Source organism: Arvicola amphibius, chromosome 12, assembly GCF_903992535.2.
Source record: "Arvicola amphibius chromosome 12, mArvAmp1.2, whole genome shotgun sequence".
NCBI lineage: Eukaryota > Metazoa > Chordata > Mammalia > Rodentia > Cricetidae > Arvicola > Arvicola amphibius.
Window position 1 is genome coordinate 84898256 of NC_052058.2, and position 22441 is coordinate 84920696.

The 22441-nt window shown below is 48.9% G+C and overlaps 1 protein-coding gene across 1 annotated transcript; it reads left to right on the forward strand.

Annotated features, from left to right (window-relative positions):
• Positions 1-15143: 15143 nt before the first annotated feature.
• Positions 15144-21855, forward strand: Gpr37l1 (G protein-coupled receptor 37 like 1). Its single transcript, XM_038348484.1, has 2 exons — positions 15144-15773; positions 21040-21855. The coding sequence occupies exons 1-2, from the start codon at positions 15144-15146 to the stop codon at positions 21853-21855; spliced, it is 1446 nt and encodes a 481-aa protein (XP_038204412.1).
• Positions 21856-22441: the final 586 nt, after the last annotated feature.

Here is a 22441-nt window from a genome sequence, read left to right on the forward strand (position 1 = left end):
TGCCTGGTCACCTAACCCCAGCGGGGAAGAGATACAGACTCCAGGCTTGGGATCTGGGACTCTGCTGGCCCCACTCCCACAGGCGACCCAGAGTAAAGATAGGGTAGAGTTTTTTCCTAGCTAGGAAAAGGGAGTAGGGAGAAAAAGGTTCCAAGTGGGCCTCGTCAAGTCGCTTAGCACCTGAATCTATAGTCTCTAATCTCTTCCCCCGCCCTTAGCCTTCCATGGTCACCAGTGGTTTCAGTCCCCTCCTTCCCCCCCTCCCCACCTCCAGTGTTGCTGGCAAAGCAGTCCTGCCCCACCCTCAGCCCGAGAACACCTGGCAGAGGTAAAGACACCCTGAACGTGGCAGGGGCCAGCAAGGCCACTGCTGTTCACTCTGAGGAGGTGTGCAGGGCTGGGCTAGGCCTGAACACTCTGAACACTCTCTGTGTTGAGAACTGATATCAGGGAGCAAGAGGTGATTGGACCGGGACACTAATAGCCTTGTGTCCCAGGGCTGGAGAGACAGCTCAGAAGTTAATAACACTGGCTGCTATTCCAGACGTCCTGAGTTCAATTCCCAGCAATCACATGGCGGTTCATCACCATCCATAATGAGATCTGGTGCCCTCTTCTGGCCTGCAGGCAGACATACAGGCCGAACACTGTATACACAATAAATAAATTATATTTATTAATTATATTCATAAAAATATATTTTTAAAATAAAAGAAAGAACACAACACCCTAAAGTATGGTATCTTAACATACTGCGAACTCTGTAGGAGTCCTGAAAGCTCTAAGGCATGGTCCTTGGCAGCGCCTGCCTTTAGGTCTCCTAATACTTTGTTCTCCCAAACTCAGTAATAAACATCAGAAATCTTCCCCAAGGTAGATCACAGAAACTAGGGGCTCTTTCCTTGAAAGTCACATAAAACTTAGGAAAGCTGGGTCTCTTCTCCCTTCTCCTCTGGACCCTTGTTCCAAGGGATCCTGGTCCTGCATCCAGGAAGAAGGCAGGCTACCGTGAGGACAGGGGGAAACCAAATGCAAGGCTTTCCTGGGTCCCTTCAGTCTAGTCCCATCACTTCCCTGTGTCTGATGGATGTATTTCTCTCTAGCTGTCTGCTGTCCATCCAACCTCAGCAGAGAAAGCTTCTCCCCCAGGTCTCCGGGTTTCGGAAGGCTCCAGGCTATGTAAAGCGTTGCCTGGCTACGTGTGTTACACTTTGCTCTTTCTGACCTGCCTTTGTTATAGTTGTGCTGGCTCCATCCTAGGAATAGATAAGGAGAGGTGTCACGTCTTTCTCCCACTGCTTCACATTTGGATGGAGGAGAAAAGCTGGGGAGGGAGACTTCTTAGGAGGACAGGCAGGTGGTGACAGACACTGGACTGTGAGTAAGGGAAGTGTTCCCAAACAACCCAGGGGTTCCATTCCAGATCCCTAGGGGACCTGCCCCTCCCCGGGCCAGGATCCAGACCACAGAACAGACAGCACAGACAGGCAGGTGGAAAATTCCCTCTGGCTCTGCCCAGGCGCCCAGGATCTCAGCTGTGCCAGCGTGGGCGGGCAAGAGCTGGGAGTCTGGGGTACCAACAGATAGTCTGGTAGCTGCTTTGAGGTCTCCATTGCTCAGCTGCCCTCCACTGTTCAGTGTCAGAAAACGTGCTCTGTTTGGGCGGACGGAAGGAAGATGGGAAGCACACAACAGTTTGTTATAAAGTCTCTGTGACTCTCAGGAATTGCATCCTAAGCCATGATCACTGCTGTGCCTGCTCCTCCTGGCACCTGTGTCCAGGGGTTCCTGAGACTCTAATAGAGGACTGGAGGCTGTAGCATTTCAGAGGACAGGCAGAAAGAAAGCTTTGCCAAGTGCTGCAGGAACAAATGTCCCATGGTGTGTGTTTCTTGGGGTCTGTGACCTTGAGCCATGCTAGCTCCCTTTAGTCCTTGACTTGCCCATCCAAACCTGGGGACAACTGTCTGTCCCTGTCCTCCTGAAGGGCTCGATACCACACCCATGCAGGAAAGTAAACAGCCATGTGTACATGTGACTCCAGGCTGAGAGGCAAAACAAGTCTCATGCCTACATGCCCAAGGATTAGGGTCTGAAGAGTCAGGGCAGGGTTCATTGCTCCTGCCCTTTTCCTGCTTTCCATTCAGACTCACAGATCTCTGAGTTACCATGGCGACACCTCCTGCTCATCCTTATGGAGGTTTTCCTAGGACCTGGAATTAGTTTCTAGAATGTTTATCCACAAATACTTTAACGTTATCAGTCAGCTCAGGAGGCCACCCAGATCTGAGGCCACAGCCTGCTGGCCCCTCATGTCACCTCCCTCAGAGCATGTCATATTTCTATAACTGAAAGTCCAAGGACTCAGAGTGTGATGAGGTCAGGGTAAGACCACACCCAGTGCTGGGAAAGCTCCTCTAAGGGCACGTCCCACTGACCCGGAGTCAGCAGCCTGTAAGCGTCATTGCCAATCCGGAGAACATTGTCCGTCTGGGTTGGCAGGCAAGAGAAGGCCCTAAAGATAAGGCAGGGCATGAACCCGACTCCATGACAGCCCATTAGATCCGCTCCAGGAACCCAACCGCCGTGACTCAACTACAGCCAATCGGGAGGCCCGGACAGGTACCGCTTTCAGCCAGACACACCTGTAACCTGCCAGCCATCTGTTGAACCACACCCTTGCCTCAGCCATTCTAGAAAGAAATAAAAACTTGTACAGCTGCATGTGTGGATCTCTGTGACTCTAAGATGGAGGGAGTTTCACATCGGTACATAGTGATTCTAGATAGATACAAATGCACAGTTGTGCACCTGCAAAGCTCAAAACACATCTCTCACAGCCTCGCTCTTTCCTGTCTCTGCCAAGGTCACCACCATCTCTGCTCTCCACCTCCTAGGTCAGAAACGGGTAATCCAGATAAAGCCTTGATATTGCAATTGATGTAGATATCTCTTCCACATTCGGCAATAGCTTCTTAGGAACTATTAGGTCAGCAGGCGCTCCAGATAGTTTCCCTTAAAGTCTCCCTCATTCTCTGTCAACAAACACAGAGAACAAAGTAACAACAGCCGCTGAAATCGTCCCTAGAGGCTGCTTTGAGAACACGTGACTGGGAAGGCAATGAGAGCTCTCCTAGCAGAGACTACCATTGCAGACGGGGGCTCGGGCACAGAGAGGGGGTGTTCTCTGCTCTGAGGAATGGTCTGCTCACTGTTATTAGCCAGGTTCTCTTGCCAAAGTCCCAGGAGGGAGTCGAATATTGGCTGCTGCTGCTGGGCATGGTGGTGCCCAGCTGTACAGCCCCAGCACTCAGGAAGCAGAGGCTGGTAGATCTTTGTGAGTTTGAGATAGCCTGGTCTGCATAGTGAGTTCCAGACCAGCCAGATCTCCATCGTGAGACCCTGTCCCAAAACATCAAGATAGTAGCTCCTGCTTCTTTCTAGAGGTCCTCCTGGTTGGGTCCCCCCACTGACGGTGATAGATCAAGCATGACCAGAGGGAGGCCTGGGAAAGGGGCTCTGAACTCTGCTTGTATTGGCCTCTTCTCCCTGCCTAAGACCTGCACGTTTAACTGAGAAGAAATGTTAGGTCAACGGCACCGGAGTTCAGTCCTGTGTGATACGGGGCACTCAGGCTACCTGGGACGGAACCTTAGTCCTAGCCAGAAGCCTGACTCACTCTTAGAGGCCTGCAGAGACCGAAACTAGCACTGTTAAGAAGTACACACTTATTTACTGTATATTGATTAACTGGTTGTGTTAGGGTGGGACTCGTAGGCTTGCGCAAGTGTCTTACCACTGAGCTCCATCCTCAGCCTGAGGTGACACTTTGTGTCAATCATAGGAAGACAGGGATGATGCAATTGCTTCTGCCCAGACAGTTGGCTCTCCTGAGCGTAGGTATGGCAGCTTTAGCAAAAGACCCCTTCCACAGTCCGACCCCACGATCACAAACCCAAAACCAAGGCTGTAGGTAAGTCCTGCATCGCCATGGGATTTTGATGCTAGATTTGACAGAGGGATCCAGAAAAGGGACCTAGGCTGGGGTGGCACAATCCAAAGCCTTAACCTGGCGTAGGTTGGGGCCCAGAACCGTAGGGTAGAGCCAGGGATTTCTTCTCTAACTGGCAGGTGCTCACCAGGCAGAGGTGGAAGAAATTTGGTCTGTGGTTGGAGATCATTCTGTCCTTGTCTAGGTCAGCCAATCGAAGCCCTGCCTGTTCTAGGTAACAGAAGCTGAACTGTGATTCCAAGGCGTGACAGGACAGAACTGGGGGTGGGTCTTTGTGTCTAACTTTAGTCTCTTTTGCATGCTGGGAATTTCCTTTGCGTTTCCCACAAGAAGGTGTGACCAGGGACCTTTGCACCCCCACTTTGAAGTGCAGGCTGAGTCAGAGCCACATTGCTAGCTTGGCCTTCTGGGAGTCCTCTGGGCTCTTGTCTGGTCAGAGGCACCTGGGAGGGAGGAGCAAGGTGCAGGGCACTCAGGCAGTGTCCTTAGTATCATTAGAGATGAAACAGGTGTGATGCTGGAAGAGAGAGGTGAGAGACAGAGAAAGTGACAGACAGACAGACAGACAGACAGACACACACACACACACACACACACACACACACACCCGGGCTGGGGGAGGGACTGACATTGGCTGGGCATTGAGGCAGGTACCTGTAATCCCAGAACTCAGAAAAGGAAGGAGGATTTGGAGTTCAAAGCCAACCTGGGCTACTCAACAGACCTACGAGATCCCATCTCACACCCTGGGTTGGGTAGGGAGAGCACCACCTGGCAAACTTTATGTCAGAAATATGCCGTGACACCTAAACTATGTAACTTAGCTGTTCAGGGTGATGTGATGGATGTTCATGCTATTGTCCACATTTACAAGTTAAAAGCACGAGGTTTGAGCTGTGCATGGTGCCTTACATCTTTAATTCCAGCACTCAGGTGGCAGAGGCAGGTGGATCTCTGTGTTTGAGACCAGCCAGTCTACATAGTGGATCGTAGGCCAGCTAGGGTTATATGGTAAGACTCTGGCTCAAAACAAACAAACAAACAAACAAACAACACAACGCAACACAACTAACTAAAACTGAAAAAAAAAAAAAAAGAATAAGGGATGACTTCCTGAGGCTATACAGCAGGAAACCAGGGGATTTGTATTTTTTCTTTTCCTCTTTCTTCACTCCTTCCTTCCTTCCTTTTTTTTTTTTTTTTTTTTTTTTTTTTTTTTTTTGCTTATTTTGTTTTGTTTGTTTTGGTTTTTTGAGAGAGGGTTCCTCTGTGGAGCCCTGGCTATCTTGGAACTCACTCTGAAGACCAGGGTGGCCTCAAACTCAGAGAGATTCAGAGCGATCCACCTGTCTCTCCCTCCTGGAGTGCTGGGATTGAAGGTGTGCACCAGCATTGCCCCGCTGGGAATTTGCATTTTCATGCTGTGTTCAGAGTAACCCACCAAGGCAGAGTAGAGCCCGGTGTTGTGCTTTGGCTCAGGAGCGCTCCAGAGTGGAAGTCCGTCTTTCACATCAACCATCACCACACTGGCCTGAAGGCTGCCCAGTTTGGTGAGACGCTGCCAGTGAAGGGTTAACGCCTCCTCTTTGACTCTGAGATGCGTTCCTTTGTGCTGAGTGTTGGGGCTGGCAAGAGGGGACATCAGAGCAAGAGAGCAGAAAGGACAAGGCCTGGGAGCTTGGCAGTGGATAATCTGCTATCCCAGCCCTGTTGCTCTCTGGCTGCGTAGTGTTGGGTGAAGGGTCTGGGAGCAAAGGGCTTACAGGCTGGCCAACTGAGGTCTGGAGCTTGCTTCACTCATCTCAGTTACGATTTAACACAAAAGCTGTGGTAGCCAGAATTCTGCACCTGCCAGCTGCTGTCACAGTCTGGGGTGTGACTCTCCACTGAGACTTTTGGCTTTGTTGTGTATGTGCGTAGGCTCTTTTGCTTTGTTGAGACAAGGTCTGTAGCTTGGAATGAGCTATATACAGCAATTTGCCCTGAACTTGAATACTCCTGTCTCTGCCTCCAAAGTGCTGGAATTATAGACAGACGGTGCTACTATTTGAAAGGATTAGAAGGACTGGGAGGTGTGGCCCTTGCTGGAGTGGGTGTGGTCTTGTTGGAAGATGTGTGGTGGGCTTTAAGGTTTCAGAAGCCCAAGACAAGCCCAGTGTCTCTCTTTTCCTGCTGCCTGCCGTTCTGGATGTGGAACTCTCAGCTACTTCTCCAGGACTCTGTCTGCCGTTGTGCTTCTTTGCTTCCCGTCGTACTGATAGTAGATTAAGCCCCTGGAACTGTGAGCACACCTCAATTAAATGCTTTCTTTTATAAGAGTCACCATAGTCATCGTGTCTCTTCAGAGCAGTAGAACACTGACTAAGGATACAGAAATATGCCACAACGCTGAGCTGTTCATGGATCTCATGCAGCCTAGGCTGACACTCGGTGTGTATCTGAGGACGATTTTGAATTTTGGTCATCTTGCATCCACCTCAGTCAGACACTGAGGGACTTAGGAGGGGAACTCAGGTAGGAACCTCGAGAGGCAGGAATTCAAACAGAAGACCTAGGGAGTGCTGTTGACTGGCTTGCTTCCCATGGTTTGCTCAGCCTGCCTTCTTATAACACCTGGGACTCAGGGGTGGCACTACCCAAAGTGGGCTAGGCTCTCTCACATCAACCATCCATCCATCAAAAAAAAAAAAAAAATACCCCACAGACTTGGCTACAGGCCAATGTGATGGAAGTATTTCCCCAACTGAGATTTCCTCTTCCCTGATGACCCTCGCTTGTATCAAATTGACAAATATCTAGCTAGCACAATAGTCATGTGTCTGGTACTTGATATACATTCAGAAAACTGTGTTTTCTTTCTTTTTTTAATTTTATTTTTAGATGTTTTTAACCTGCATTTTTATTTTATGTGAATAAAATGTCCTGTCTATATGTATGCTTGTACACCATGTGTGTTTTGGATGCCCTTGGACTTGAGTTAGACAGTTGTGAACTGCCGTGTGGGTGCTAGAATTTGAACCCAGGTTCTCTGAAAGAGCAACCAATGCTCTTAACCCCCAAGCCATGTCTTCAACCCATATATATATATATATATATATATATATATATATATATATATATATATTTATTTATATGGTTTTTTTCTTTCTTTTTTTTTTTTTTTTTTTTGGTTTTTCGAGACAGGGTTTCTCTGTAGCTTTTGGAGCCTGTCCTGGAACTAGCTCTTGTAGACCAGGCTGGTCTCGAACTCACAGAGATCCGCCTGCCTCTGCCTCCCGAGTGCTGGGATTAAAGGCTTGCACCACCACCGCCCGGTATATATATGGTTTTGGAGACAGGGTTTCTCTGTGTAGCCTTGACTGTCCTGGAACTTGCTCTGTAGACTAGGCTGTCGAACCCAGAAATAGACCTGCCTCTGCTTCCCAAATACAGGGATTAATGGAGTGTGCCACCACCCCACATGCCTCATACAATTTTTAAAACAGAGTCTCAGTCCTGCAGAGAAGGCTTAGCAGTTAAAAGCTCTTGCTGGCTAGGTAAAATAGCACATGCCTTCAACCCCAGCATTTGGGAGGCAAAGGCTAATGGATCTTTGTGAGTTCCAAGCCATCCTGGTCTACATAGTGAGACCCTGTCTCAAAAACAAAACAAAACAAAAACAAACAAACAACAACAAAAAACGAAACAGAGTATTTGTGGCTTTTGCAAAGAACTCAGGTTCACTCTCCAGTACCCACATCAAGTGGCTCACAGCTGCCAGTAACTCCAGCTCCAAGGGATCAGATGCCCTCTTCTGGCTTCTTTGGACGCCTGTAAGCATGTGTTAAACTTACAGACAAGCAGGCACGCGCGCGCACACACACACACACACACACACACACACACACACACATATACATAAGGTAAAACAACAACGAAACCTGTGAATGACCTTCAACTTCTGATTCTTCTGGCTCAGTCTCCCAACTGCTGGGGTTACAGTTTCTTTTCACCACATCTGTTACTGGTTCTTAAGAAATTGACGCTAGGGCTGGAGAGATGGCTCAGTGGTTAAGAGCATTGCCTGCTCTTCCAAAGGTCCTGAGTTCAATTCCCAGCAACCACATGGTGGCTCACAACCATCTGTAATGAGGCCTGATACCCTCTTCTGGCCTGCAGGCATACATGCAGACAGAATAAATACTGTATACATAATAAATAAATAAATATTTAAAAAAAAGAAAAAAAAAGAAATTGACGCTAGAACCCTTCATGCACGCGAGGCAAACACTCTACCATTTGAATGACATCCTAGCACTTCAATAAATACTTGCCTTTAAAAAGGTTTTTAATTGCATTTATTTATTTGCATATGCATGTTTGTGTGTAGGCACATGTGCAACAGCGAGCACAGAAGCCAGCTGCCAGCCGGCAGGTGTCGGTTCTCTCCTACCACATGGGTTCAGGGGTGCAACTCAGGTTGTTGAGCTTAGAGGCAAGCGCCTTTATCTGATAAGCCACATTGTGAACATTTTCAGTATCTACTGAATGCCAGGCATCGAGGACCCAGCTAGGGGGACATTGGCTGTGCTCACCAGATGCTCAGTGATCCGGTTATCTGGATTCTTCTAGGACCAGTGCACCCTCCCTCAGAGCTGTGCAGAAGACCCTCTGTTTGAATATAACGAGAACATCTTACAGAGTAGGTTTTGAACTCCAACTTGCATGGGAACATCAGATGCCTTGGTCCGCCTCTGGTCCCACCCTAACAATGTCAGCCTGCAGCAGCAGGGCTAGGTGTGGGATGCGCATTGCATGCATCTTGCAGGATTCTGCTCTACACTTTGATGAGTACTGACTTTCATTGTCATAGAAGGCTCACCATTCAAAGTTTTGTTTAATTTTGCCAAGAATGGTGGTGCATGCCTTTAATCCCAGCCCTTGGGAGGCAGAGGCAGTGGATCTCTGTGAATTCGAGGTTAGCCTGGTCTACTGAAGGAGTTCTAAATCAGCCTAAGTCTACCCAGTGAACCCCTACCTCAAAAAACAAAAACAAAAAACAAAACCCAAACAAACCAAAAAACAACAAAAAACCCTTCCCCCAAGCAGAAATACCACCACCAAATTTACTTAATTTTGAGGGTTTTGTTTGTTTGTTTTTGTATTTTTCCTTTGGTTAGCAGGGCATAGAACCCAGGGCTTTCTACATTGTAGGCAAATTACTTTCCCTCTCATCCACACCCCAGTGTGAAGTCTTGTCATTTATACGTAAATGGCCACACAATGACCACATCTTACTGTGACAGCTACCTGTGAGGCCTCGGGATAGCACCTCAACCTTTTGCCAAAGGTGGGGAGGTCCCATGAATTTTTGGTTCCCTATCATTTCCCTCCATGTGTGTCATTACAATTTAAGGTGCTGGTTCTCAATCTCTGAGTTGTGACCCCTTTGGGGCCACATATTGGATAGCCTGCATATCCAATGTTTGCATTACGATTCATAACAGTAGCAAAATTACAATTACAAGGTAACAACAAAATACTTTCACGGTCAGGGTCACCACAACTTTAATACAGTGGGGAACTGTATTAAAGGCTTTAGAAAGGCTGAGAGCCACTGATTAATGGTGTTACTGGGAATTAGGTTTTTAGTGGCTGTGTCCTTCATGAGAAGGTGAGCTTCCCACTCCCTCCCTCTCTTTCTTTTTAAATTTTTATTTGTTATTTTTAATTATTTGTATGTCTATGTGTGAATTTGCGCTTGTGCATGAGTGCAGATAGCAAAGAGGGCTCTGGATTCCTTGGAGCTAGAGTTAGAGACGGTTGTAAGGCGCTGGATGCGGCAGGTACAGGGGACTGAATGGTGGTCCTTTCAGGTCCTCTGGGAGGAAATCAATGAACTTAACCACCGGGCCATCTCTCCAAACTTCCTCTTTATTTATTTTTTTTGAAACAGGGTTATTATATGTAGCCCTTTGCTAGCCTGGAATTTGCTATATAATGCAGGCTGCTTCGTATTTGGGCTAAGCCTCCCGGTTTTGACATGTGCTCTCACACCCAGTTCAAAACTCAAAGGTGACTTTCCCCAGGTAGGGGCCCTCTTCTGCTTCTATCTCTGAGCAGCTAGGACAAAGCCTAAAACACAGCAGGTGTTCAACAGATATTTGCAAAATAAACAACATATACAACTTTTAACTCTTTAGGGGTTTTTTTGGTTTTTTTTTTTGGGGGGGGGACTTCTTGTGGCAGGAACTCCCTGTCAGAATCTGTCGTATTTGATTTTAGTACTGCCTTTCTGCTTTGATTTCCAGTCCTTTTAAATGAAGATAATACATAGTGCCCTGTCTCATGGAGTCTGTGGAGCGAAAAAGTGAATTCATTCTTGCTAGTGGCTTTTTTCTTTCCTTTTTTTCTTTTTATCTTCTTCTAAGACATGGTTTCTCTGCACAGCCCTGGCTGTCTTGGAACTTGCTCTATAGACCATATTTGCATCAAACTCATAGAGAGTCACCTGCCTCTGCCTCCTGGGTGTTGGGATTAAAGGTGTGCTCCGCCACCATCTGGCTGTGGCTATGCTTTAGAAGGAAAGTCAGAAATTGCTCCCTGCGTTTGCACAGGTCTTCTCAGGAGCTGGTTGTTGCCCCTTGTGACCGAGGAGGAGCCTAGGCAGGCTGGGAACCTAGCACAGGCTAAGGGTGTTTGCTCAGTGAAATATGGGCTTGGATTATTTTTCTTGGGGAGGTGCCCTCATCCACCTTATTGCCAGGGACAGCTCCAGCCTCTTTCTCACTCCCTCTCACCCAAGTATCGTCTTTAGCCATCAGTGGGGAAACTCCCAGGTGGAGGCATGGGAAATTCCCATGATCTGGACACTCTAGGGGTGACATTTCCAGGAGTGGAAACTATTCAGCACCTGCCTGGGATTCTCCAAATGAGTGCTCCTCCGCCCAGTCCAGAAGCGGAGTCTTGTGAAGCAGAAGCAGCCAAGGGTGGAGCAAAAAGCACTTTGCCGGTAGGTGGACCCTCAGGAGGAGTGGGGACAATGAGCACACTGCACGGTCTTCTCTCTCTGGACCACATCTGCAGGCAGCTCACAAAAGCTGTCGGCTGGGTTTGGATTGTGTGGAATGGCTAAGAGTTTGGACAGGAGAAGACTAATGCCTAAGACTGGACTTAGCCTCCAATTCTGGACGTTTGGTTCCACCTAGTGGCCTCTGGCATTCCAACTAGCCTAATGGAGACCAGCAAGGGGGTGGCGTGCCATTTTAGGCATTTGAATGAGTGTGTGTGTGTGAGCACACTAGTGTGTGAAAGTCAGTGCACGCAGACCAGAGAAAGCTATAGTGTGTCCTGCTGCATTACTCTTTCTTATTCCTTTGAAATAATGTCTCTCAGTGAATCTGGGGCTAGCCTGGTTCCAGCAAACTCTGGAAGTCCTCCTATCTCTGCCCCATAGCCCTGGAGTTATCAGTGTATGCAGCCACACCTGAGTTTTTTATTATTATTATTAAGATTTATTTATTTACTCTGTGTGTATAAATTCTTTGCTTGAATACATATATGTACACTACGTGTGTGTGTGTGTGTGTGTGTGTTTGTGTGTGCCTGTTGGGTCCCCTAAAACTGGGGTTGTAGATGGTTGTGAGCCATTATGTGGGTTCCAGGAATTGAGCCCAGGTCCTTTGCAAGAGCAACAAGTACCCTTACCCACTGAGCATTTCTCCAGCCCCCAACACACCGAGGCTTTTATGGTGCTGGGATTGAACTCAGGTTCCTGCGCTTGCACAGTAAGGGCTCTTCCCCACTGAGCCACCTTCCCGGTCCTTCAGGGTTCATGCGTGGAGTGCCTAGCATGTGCAAGCACAGTGTGGCGTGGGACAGGCCATATGTGTAAGAAGAGACCTAAGCATCGTTCCCTCTGTGTTAAGATCCAGACAGTTCTGCCAGCTGCCTGTGAAGCAACTGAGGATCCCACAGCAGCGGTGCAGCAAAAGTAGCGGTGTGCTCACTGAGTCTGTCGACTTAGGATCCGACTCTCGGGTCTTCAGTTTTCACTTCTGAACAGTAAGGGGGTTGGTGTAGGTTATCCCTGAGCTCTTCATTGTCTCAGCTCTGCAAACTACAAAGGAGCAGGTGAGAGTTTAGCCTTGTGTGTCACACAGACCTCCCTCGGATCTCTGCAGTCGCTTACTAGCTGCATGTTCCTGAACAGGTTTCTTCATCTCCCCGACTCTGCGGTCATTCTGAGTGTCTTGGACAGAGCCTGGTGCTTGGTGAATGCTCAGCACAAACAGTGATGACTTCTCTGTACCCAACTAGCGACAACATAAGGCAGAAGGTGATGGGTTCCTGTCACGGAAGCGGAAAAGACAAAAAGACGGGAGAGGCTCTGGGGCAGCTGCTTGCTGCGGCTCTCCAGCTCCAGGAGGATTAGAAGACCCTGGTGCTGGGCACAGAGGAGCATGTGGGGCTCAGGGTGGGTCTTGGCACTTCTCCTAAGCTTCCTGAGGACACAGGATGTGGAGTCCCAGTTCCTCTCTCTGGTGACATGGTCTGGGTTGTGGTGGTGACAAAGTTAAATTCTGGCTAGACTTCAGACAGCGCTCTGGCAGCTGCTCCTGACTCCTCAGCAGAGGATGATTGCTTCTGTCTTTTTGTCTCCTCCTCCCTCTCTCTCTCTCTCTCTCTCTCTCTCTCTCTCTCTCTCTCTCTCTCTCTCTCTCTCTCTCTCTCTCTCTTCTCCTGGGACTCCTAGTTTTACACAGCATGTCAGGACCTACTGGGTAGGGTGGCAAGGATCCTGGTCAGGAAGTTCTCTGGGAAAGCCGCTTCCAGATTGACAGTCTTGGTGGGAGTGCTGAGGGATGCTGCCAGCAGACTGTGTAAATAGCTCCCAGCCAGCCCCGGCTCCTGTTTGCTTTGGCCTTTTTCTCTCCTTAGCTACAGTACCATCTCCCCGAATCTCCATCCCAGTGACCCTGGCATACAGATTTTCACCTGTACACAGCAGCGTCTAGTGTCCCTGCTCCTACCTCTGTCCTGCAACGATGAGTGGGCAGAGTCCATCCACTCACCCTCAACTTTCCCACATTCCTGCAGCCTGACCCCTCAGTGTTGCTGGCTCTTCACTTGGCTGCTTTATGCTGTCAGCAGCCCACTGCCCATCCTGGACCCCGCTAAAGAAACTTGGTCCAGTCATTGCTCCTTTGTGTTTCAACATGCAATATTCTCCCTTGCCTATGGAATAACATCTTAACTCCTGGTCTAGCATACAAAAGCCTTCTTGCTCCTTCATCTGCAGGCCTCTTGCTTCAAACCCAATGCCCTCTTCTTCATTTCCCTAGCTCCCCAGCCTCCTGTATATTATTGCTCTTTGGCAGGAATATGGCCTACTTTCACACACACACACACACACACACACACACACACACACACACCATTGCTTGTGCTATATCTTCTGTCTGGAGCATCCTTCCAACCTTCTTCCGGAAGCCTTTAAGGCTTCCCTCAAAAGTCATTTTGCTTTGCAGAACTTCTGACCTTCCAGATGGCCCCAGGCTCCTCTGACCTTGACCCTGCCTTTCGTAACACCAATCACGTCAGAGGTGTAGTTATTCATTTTCATATTTATTTCCTTTTTGCATTTGAAAATTCTTGGTCTTTTGCACTTTTTTTTCTTTTTCAAGACAGGGTTTCTCAATAGCTATGGAACCAGGCCTGGACTTTTGCACTTTTGACTACAATTTATCATAATTTTTATTTTATTTTGTTTTTATTATATTGTGGGTCTAGAGCCTCAAAAATGCTGGGCAAGTACTAACACTAAGTCATGCCCCATGCCAGGGTGTGGTGTTTTAAGTTTGTGTGGCTAGGACGCAAGGAGTGGGCTCTTGCCTGCTGAGACCAGCATTGAGTTGAAAGGCTATGGAGTCAGACCCAGCTGTGAGCGTGTCTGCTTTGGGTCAAATACATAGTCATCAGTTAACGACCACAAACGTCATATTTGGAATCCAGGAAATGGATCACAGCAGCACTTCTCAAAATGTGCTATCACATATAGCTCAATAAAAACAATTTAAAAAATTAACCCCCTGCTGGGCAGTGGTGGTGCACACCTCTAATCCCAGCACTCGGGAGGCAGAGGCAGGCTGATCTCTGTGAGTTCAAGGCCAGCCTGGTCTCCAAGAGCTAGTTCCAGGACAGGCTCTAAAAAGCTACAGAGAAACCCTGTCTCGAAAAAGCAAAACAAAACAAAAAAATTAACCCCTAAGAAGAACCATCTGTATGTATGTATGTTTCACAGTATGATATTGAATGGTAAATTACTAATGTTATTAGTTCAAACATTTATCATTCAGTTAAGACTGTTCAAAATAGGGCTGGAGAGATGGCTCAGCAGTTAAGAGTACTGGCTGTTCTTCCAGAGGACCCAGGTTCAATTCCCATCACACACAGGTGCCTCACAACTGTCTGTGACTCCAGCACCAGGCATCCAACACCCTCACACAGACATAAATGGAGGAAAAATACAAATTCACATAGAATGAAAATAAGCAAATCATAGGAACAAAAAAGAACCCATCTGAGTGGCACACCTAACTAAGTAGCCTATAGTTTCCAGGAATTACACTTCTGTTTTCATTCATCTTGGCACTTCTTCTTTTTAATAAAACCAAAAACAGGATCTTGCTATGTAGCTTAAGGTAACCTTGAACTCTTGTCCTTCTTTTCTCAACCTCCCAAATGCTGGGATTACAGGAATAGCCACCATGCCTCTCCTGTCATTTGAGATCTGCCTTAGAATTGAAGAATTATGCTCCAGTTACAGTCTGCCTCGACATCACTTAGCAAACCTTCATTCCCTGGTACCAGTGATTGGAGCGGGTCCCTTTGAGGCTGCTCAGTCTGTCCCTTGGAGCCTGAGAAGGCGGTGTGATAGAGGACGTGATTGTATGAGGTTCAGCACAGACCGCTAAGGTCCAGCAGAGGGCCCTGGCCAGACCATGGCCAACGGGTGAGGGAGGAAGGGCCAGCCATGCCAGACGCCTGACTGGAGGCGGACCCAGCTGCCAGCTGCCTCTTTTAATTCCACGCAGCCCTTAGGTCCCTTGCCCTCACCTCTCTGAGGCAGCTACACCCTGCTTTCCCGGCCATGCGGTGGCTGTGGCCCCTGGCTGTCTCTCTTGCTGTAGCATTGCCTGTGGGGCTGACTGGGGTCTCTGGGGCTGCCAACTCATCTTTGGGTGGGCATAGAGCAAAGGTCCAGGAGCAGCAGAGTCGACCCCGAAGAGGCACCAAGGACGAGGGGCCCAAGGAGGTACAACATTATGTACCTGAGGAGTGGGCTGAGTACCCCAGGCCCATCCATCCTGCTGGCTTGCAGCCCACCAAGACGTTGGTGGCCACTAGCCCCAACCCAGACAAGGATGGGTCCACCCCAGATAGTGGACAAGAGCTGAGGGCCAACTTGACCGGGACACCAAGTCAGAGGCTGCAGATTCAGAACCCCTTGTATCCGGTGACTGAGAACTCCTACAGTGCCTACGCTGTCATGCTCCTGGCTCTGGTGGTATTTGCTGTGGGTATCGTAGGCAATCTGTCTGTCATGTGTATTGTGTGGCACAGCTACTATCTGAAGAGTGCGTGGAACTCCATCCTCGCCAGCCTGGCTCTCTGGGATTTCCTGGTCCTCTTCTTCTGCCTCCCCATTGTCGTCTTCAACGAGATCACTAAGCAGAGGCTCCTGGGGGATGTGTCTTGCCGGGCTGTGCCCTTCATGGAGGTAAGTATGTCTTTCTATAGCTCAGTTGTAGGCTTGCAGTTCAGGGAAGGGGCTCCAGTCTCTGCTGAGACCCAGAGAGCAGATCTGCAGGTGTGTATAATCCCAGCACCCTTGGGTTCCCACTCAACTAGTTTTCTCTGTGTCATTGTGGGAGGAGGCAAACTCTATCAGGGAAGGGAACAAACTCAGTATTGGCTTCTAGTAGCTCTCAGGGAAGCAAGTCAGGCCAGTGAATAGGCAGATAGGCAGATGTGCAAGGCCACTGGCTTGAGTCCAACCTGGGCTTCTGCTTTAGGAATAACCACACAGAAGCTACACCCTTTTTTCTATATTCCAAGCTGTCTGTCTCTGATCCACCCCCAAATCCCTCTCTCTTCTGAGGTCCCCCTTTTTTCTTTTCTTTTCTTCCCCCCCTCTCTCTCCTTTCTCATTTTTCTCTGTGTACTTTTGGAGCCTGTTCTGGAACTTGCTTGGTAGACCAGGCTGTCCTTGAACTCACAGATCCTCCTGCCTCTCCTCTGCCTCCTGAGTTTTGGGATTAAAGGTGCACACTGCCACTGTCTGTCTCCCTCCCTTTTCTTTTATTGTGCCTCCTGCTTGCCCTGTACCCATGACTCCTCTTTTTAACCCTTCTGTATCCTGAAAACCTAGCAATACTTGAGGGAGACCCCAGTTTCCTACCAGGTTGAGTCAGTGTCTACTCTCTGTGGATGCAAACACCAGGACAGGCTCTTCTTCCCTCCTGGCCAAGTTTATTGTCACCTTCAAGATCATCTCCATCACTCTCCTCCTAAGGTAGCTCTGAAAGGCAAGCCCTTCCTTTGGGTACTAGAGCTTATAGAAGCACTAGTTCTGTTACTATATTTTGCTTGTCCCTGGATAGATCCCATCTCTCCTCATTTCCTTAGCTAGCAAGCATGGAGGGTAGACCAGATGGCCCTTCTAACTGGCTTGCACAGCAACTCTAAAGTGTAGTACTGAGCACCCCTGAATGGGGGCTTCCGTGTTGTGTTAAACACCTGGATGAGAATGGCTGTGTCGATCACAAGGAGACAGCTTAATCAGATCTTTGTACATATCTACCCATGTGTGAAGGTTTCTGTATCTATGATAGCAGCTTTCCTTTGTTTTTATTCTTTATTTCTAGTTTTTAAATGTTCTCTCTTTCTTGTCCTTTTTATCTTTTTAAAGGCAGGATCTTACTCTGTACCTCAGTTTGCTGTGGAACTCACTGCATAGACCAAGCTGGCCTCAAATTTGCAGTGATTCTCTGCCTTGTCCTAGTGCTATCTATCTATCTGTCTGTCTGTCTGTCTGTCTGTGTGTGTGTGTGTGTGTTTTGGTTTAGTTTGGTTGAGACAAGATCTCCTATAGCTCAGGCTAGCTTCAAACTTACTGTGTAGTTAAGGATGACCTTGAACTCCTGATCTACTTATTTCTACTCTGAAGTGCTGAGGTTATGGGTCTGTACTACTACAACCCCCCTTTTTTGTTAGATAGGATTTCACTATATAGTCCAGGACGGTTTACAATTAAACTCACAATATTCCTGATTTAGTCTCCTGATTGATGAGATTAGAGGCCTGTACTGTCACGGTTGGCAGGAGCAGCCTTTTCTCTCTCTCTTTGAGACAGGGTTTTCTATATAGTCTTGGCTGTTTGGGAACTCAGTATGTAGACCAGTCTGGCCTCAAACTCACAGAAAACCTCTTGCTTCTTCCTCCTTAGTGTTGGGACTGAAAGTACACACCAACACATTCGGTGGGAACAGTTTTAAATCACAGCTACAGGGGGCTGGAGAGGTGGTTCAGGAGTTAAGAGCACTGGCTGCTCTTCCAGAGAACCTGGGTTTGGCTCCTCGTACCCACATAGTGGTTCACAATCATCTATAACTCCAGTTGCAAGGGATCTGATGCCTCCTTCTGAATTCTATGGGTACAGGGCACACACATGGTATGTTTATATACGTGCAGGCAGACACAATCATTCACATAAGTAAAATAAACACTTTTAAAAATAAACAAAAGAACCTTAGCTACAAGGGGAATGATGAAGGGAATAATAACCTCCCCATGAGTTGGAATAATAGCCAGGCATTTGACAAAGGTCCAAGCCCACAGTTAGCAGCATGTTAGGGATTATTCCAAGATTGGTCACTTTGTGAGGCATAGCAGTTGAAATGTTTTTTCCTGTACTCCCAACCCATGCACACCATCTATTTGGTGGTCCAAAGGCCTCCCAGATCAAAAGAGATCCCAAAATTCAATGTGATCTTTGTATCTTCTTGTTGTTTGGTAGACCATCTCATTATGTGGCACTTCCCAGCCTGGAACTTGGTATGTAAACCAGGCTGGCCTCAAACTCACCGAGATCTACCTGTCTTGCCTCCTGAGTGCTCGGACTAAAGGTGTGTGCCTCCATGCCCGATGTTGGTCTTTTTTTTTGGTTTTTTGAGATAGGGTTTCCGAGTGCTGGGATTAAAGGCGTGCACCACCACCGCCCGGCCCGAAGTTGGTCTTTAAACCTTGTCTGTCACCTGGTACACACTGCCTAGGTGAGCTAAGTGGTTAGGCACACAAACTTTGGGTGGGGTTTTTGTTGGTTGGTTTTGTTTTAGATAGGGTCTCTCACTATGTAGCCCTGGCTGGTCTGGAACTCACCATGTAATCCAGGCTGGTCTAGAACATACAGAGATCTGCCTGCCTCTGCCTCCTGAGTTTGAAAATAAGGGCCCCACTGTACTGGGCCAGCACGACGCTTTGGAATCGGATAGTTATATTAGAAACTGGGCTCTTTTCATGACTGGGCAAGCAGCCTTGGTCAGTTAGTTAACCTGCCTACACATCAATGTTCTCATCTAGGATGAGAACTGTCTGAATGAGCTGCAGATAAACCTAGGGCTTCACATCGACCAATCATGTGCACTTGGAGCCCCAAAGCTTTTTACTCTTTCCACCGTTGTTTTGAGACTGGGTTTCCCATTGTAACCCTGGCTGACCTGGCTTTTACCTACATCTGTAGCCCAGATTCAAGCTAATGGCCATCTTCCTACCTCCTCCTCCAAAGGGCTGGGGATGTAGGTGTGTGCCACAATATCTAGCTGACTATTTTTCTTTTGGGCAGTACTTGGGGTTGAACCCAAGGCTTTCCACATAACCAAGCATTCTATCGCTGAGTTATACTTCCAGCTGCCACCCCCACCCTCCTTTTAGCCGTGGGGATTGGACTCAAGGCCTGTGCATGCTAGGTCAGTACTCTACCACTACTACTGAGCTATATTACCCGTTCCATTTTTATTACTTTTGAGGCAGGTTCTGACTAAGCTGCTCGAGCTCGACTTGAACTCACTCTGTAGTCTAGATAGGCCTTGAGTTTATAATTCTTTTGCCTTAGCCACCCAGTTGATTGAGGTTTTGTAGACCTGAAAAGCCATGCTCAGCAGCCAGCCTCAATTAGTGTTAGTGTTATCTTTTTTTTTTTATTTTTGAGACAGAGTTTCTCTAGCTTTAGAGCCTGTCCTGAAACTCGTTCTGTAGACCAGGCTGAACTTGAACTCTCAGATCTGCCTGTCTCTGTCCCCTGAGTGCTGGGATTAAAGGCGTGCGCCACCCACCGCCCAGCTTCTATTTTATTATTTTAGATAGGCTCTTATGTAGCTCAGGCTGACCTCAAACTTGCCACATTGCCAAAGATGACCTTGAACTCCTGATTGTGTCGTCTCAGCTTTGAGTGCTGGATTGACAGACATGAGCCATCACACACAGTCACCCAAAGTTTAGCTCCAAATCTTCCTTTCCCTCCTCTCTTCCTGTTTTCATTTTTTAGACAGGGTCTTCCATAGCTCCAGCTGGCCCCAAATTGACAAAGTAATGGAGGATGTTCTTGATCTCCAGGTCTCCCTGAGTGCTAGGATACAGGTGTGTGTATAGCTGGCTAGTCCCCATTCTTAAAGGATTCAAATGGGTAATGTCCACGAAGTGCTTAGAATTCATGTAGACCATGTTGGCTTTTATTTGGGCATAGCTTTAGGAGAAGAGGGAAGGAGTCAGACACACTGGAGCTCTTGCCCGCGGCCTTAAGCCTCTGCTGCTGCCCAGAATTCTCCTGTAGGGAAGACCCCAGCACGGCCCCTTGGTAAGATTTGGAATAGTTTCTGAGATGTGGGAGAAGAGAGAGAGAGAGAATGATGTTTTGCCAGAGACTGGAGTCCCCTGCCAAGAGAGGGGGTTGGGGTTCTTACAAAGGACACTTGGTGGCAGTGCAAATAAGCCCTGGATTGTGTCGCCCCAGCCAGAGAAGGGAAGAATTTAAGCAGGAGGAGGAGGGGGGAGCACAACCCCCAGTGAGTTCCATCAGCTAGCAGCTCAGGAGGGCTCTCCTTTCAGGCGAGTTGGCACTTCCTTCCCTGCGGCTCTGGCCTCTTCCTCTTGGCTCAACGGGTGTTTTTTTCTGAGTGTTGCCGGATAAAAAGTGCACAAGGATGGTGGGTGCAGGCTGCTAGCAGGGGCTGCTCCCCACAATGTTGGTCTGCCCAGGTCAACATAGGCAGGCTGAAAGCAATGGCGAGCAGGCTACATTCCCGGGCATAACCAGAAGATCTCACATGAGCCTGTGCAGGAAGGAGAAAGAACTGCAAAGATCCAAATTTGTCCATTCCTTCTTTCCATCCCTCCCCACTTCCTTCCTTTCTTTCCTTCAGTTTGGAGACAGGGTCTCGCATGTCTCAGGCTAGCCTTGAACTTTTTGTATGGCCATGTCTGGCCTTGAACTCCTGATCTTCCTGCCTCTGTCAAGTTCTGGGACAACAGGCACACACCACCACGCCCAAGCTAAGCCCAGTTTCCATCTTTGTCCTGGTTCTTCCTCAGAGGTGGCTTCCAGTGTCCTGGGGAACATCAGGGTCTATGGGAGGGAGGCCTAGCACACTCTAGCTTGGGAAGTGGAAAACAGAACAAGGGATGTGTGCCCACCTCGATTTTACCATTCATCAGCTGTGTGGTTGTGGGCAAGTCACTTTTTACGCCTCTGCGTCCATTTCTCCTGTATGATGGCTGATTGGAGTGCCAGGATTACAAGTGTGCATTGACCCCAGCGGGGCACAGCTGAGAGTTTATGACATATGGGGAGTGCCTGATGGGTAGAAAATGTTTCACCAATAGCAGCTATTATCACGCTGTTCATGTGTAACCCATGCTCCTCTTCGGCCTGAGACCTCTTTGCCCCCATCAACTGAGCCCTCTGTCTTCTTCTACATCCTTGTTCACAGGTCTCCTCCCTGGGAGTCACAACCTTTAGCCTCTGTGCTCTGGGCATAGACCGCTTCCACGTGGCCACCAGCACCCTGCCGAAGGTGAGGCCCATTGAGCGATGCCAATCAATCCTGGCTAAACTGGCTGTCATCTGGGTGGGCTCCATGATGCTGGCTGTGCCTGAACTCCTGCTGTGGCAGCTGGCACAAGAGCCTGCTCCCACCATGGGGACGGTGGACTCGTGCATCATGAAACCTTCAGCCAACCTACCCGAGTCCGTCTACTCGCTGGTGATGACCTACCAGAACGCTCGCATGTGGTGGTACTTTGGCTGCTACTTCTGTCTGCCCATCCTCTTCACCGTCACCTGCCAGCTGGTGACATGGCGGGTGCGGGGCCCGCCGGGCAGGAAGCCCGAGTGTCGGGCGGGCAAGCATGAGCAGTGTGAGAGCCAGCTCAACAGCACTGTGGTGGGCCTGACCGTGGTCTATGCCTTTTGTACACTCCCTGAGAATGTCTGCAATATTGTGGTGGCCTACCTCTCCACCGAGCTCACCCGGCAGACCCTGGACCTCCTGGGCCTCATCAACCAGTTCTCCGCCTTCTTCAAGGGCGCCATCACCCCCGTGCTCCTCCTGTGTATCTGCAGGCCCCTGGGCCAGGCCTTCCTGGATTGCTGCTGTTGCTGCTGCTGTGAGGAGTGCAGCGGGGCCTCGGACGCTTCGGCGACAGGCGGCGCGGACAGCAAGCTTAAGACCGATGTGTCCTCCTCCATCCACTTCCATAAGCCCAGGGAGTCACCCCCACTCCTGCCCCTGGGCACACCTTGCTGAGTCTAGGGGGCGCGGGAGCAGGTGGGGAGGGGTGCCACCCCACTCAAGTCAGTCTGCTGGTTCTTTCCCACAGGTCTCACCCCGACTTCTCATCCTGCGGTGTAGAGATGGACTCGGCTCATTTGCCAGCGTTTGGGCTTTGGCCATGGGAAGACAGTGCCAATCTTAATGCTCTGAGGGACCTGTCAGCCTTGTCCCTCCCACTTGTAGGTGGAGATCTGTCTAGGTCATTAGAGCTGCCTAGAATCTCAATCTGGCCATCTCCGAGCCAGGGTTTAGCCCTTTGCCTGCCCTCCCTTTGATCTTGGAATCTGACTTAAGGTTGGTTCCCCAGACATCACTCCTTTAGTCCCACGTAGGCCCCATCCCGGACCAGGGACTGCTTGAGGGCCAACCTAAGCAGACTCAGCATCCCATCCTCTAAAGAGGGTCTGTCTTACCCCCAAGTCTCTTCCCAGTGTATCCTCTTACTTCTGTCTTCCATTCTGTGAGGCGCCCGGTCACATCTCACATCATCCAGCCCCCCCCCCAACTTCCCCCCACCGCCTCCTGTTAGGCGCTATCCTGTAGAAGGCCATTCTGAAAA

What these genes read in the sequence shown, in the direction of transcription:
- Gpr37l1 (XM_038348484.1), top strand. Translation starts at nt 15,144, where the DNA reads ATGCGGTGGCTGTGGCCCCTGGCTGTCTCTCTTGCTGTAGCATTGCCT. An exon ending in GGGCTGTGCCCTTCATGGAG is followed by an intron (nt 15,774 to 21,039) that starts GTAAGTATGTCT and finishes CCTTGTTCACAG; the next exon opens with GTCTCCTCCCTGGGAGTCAC.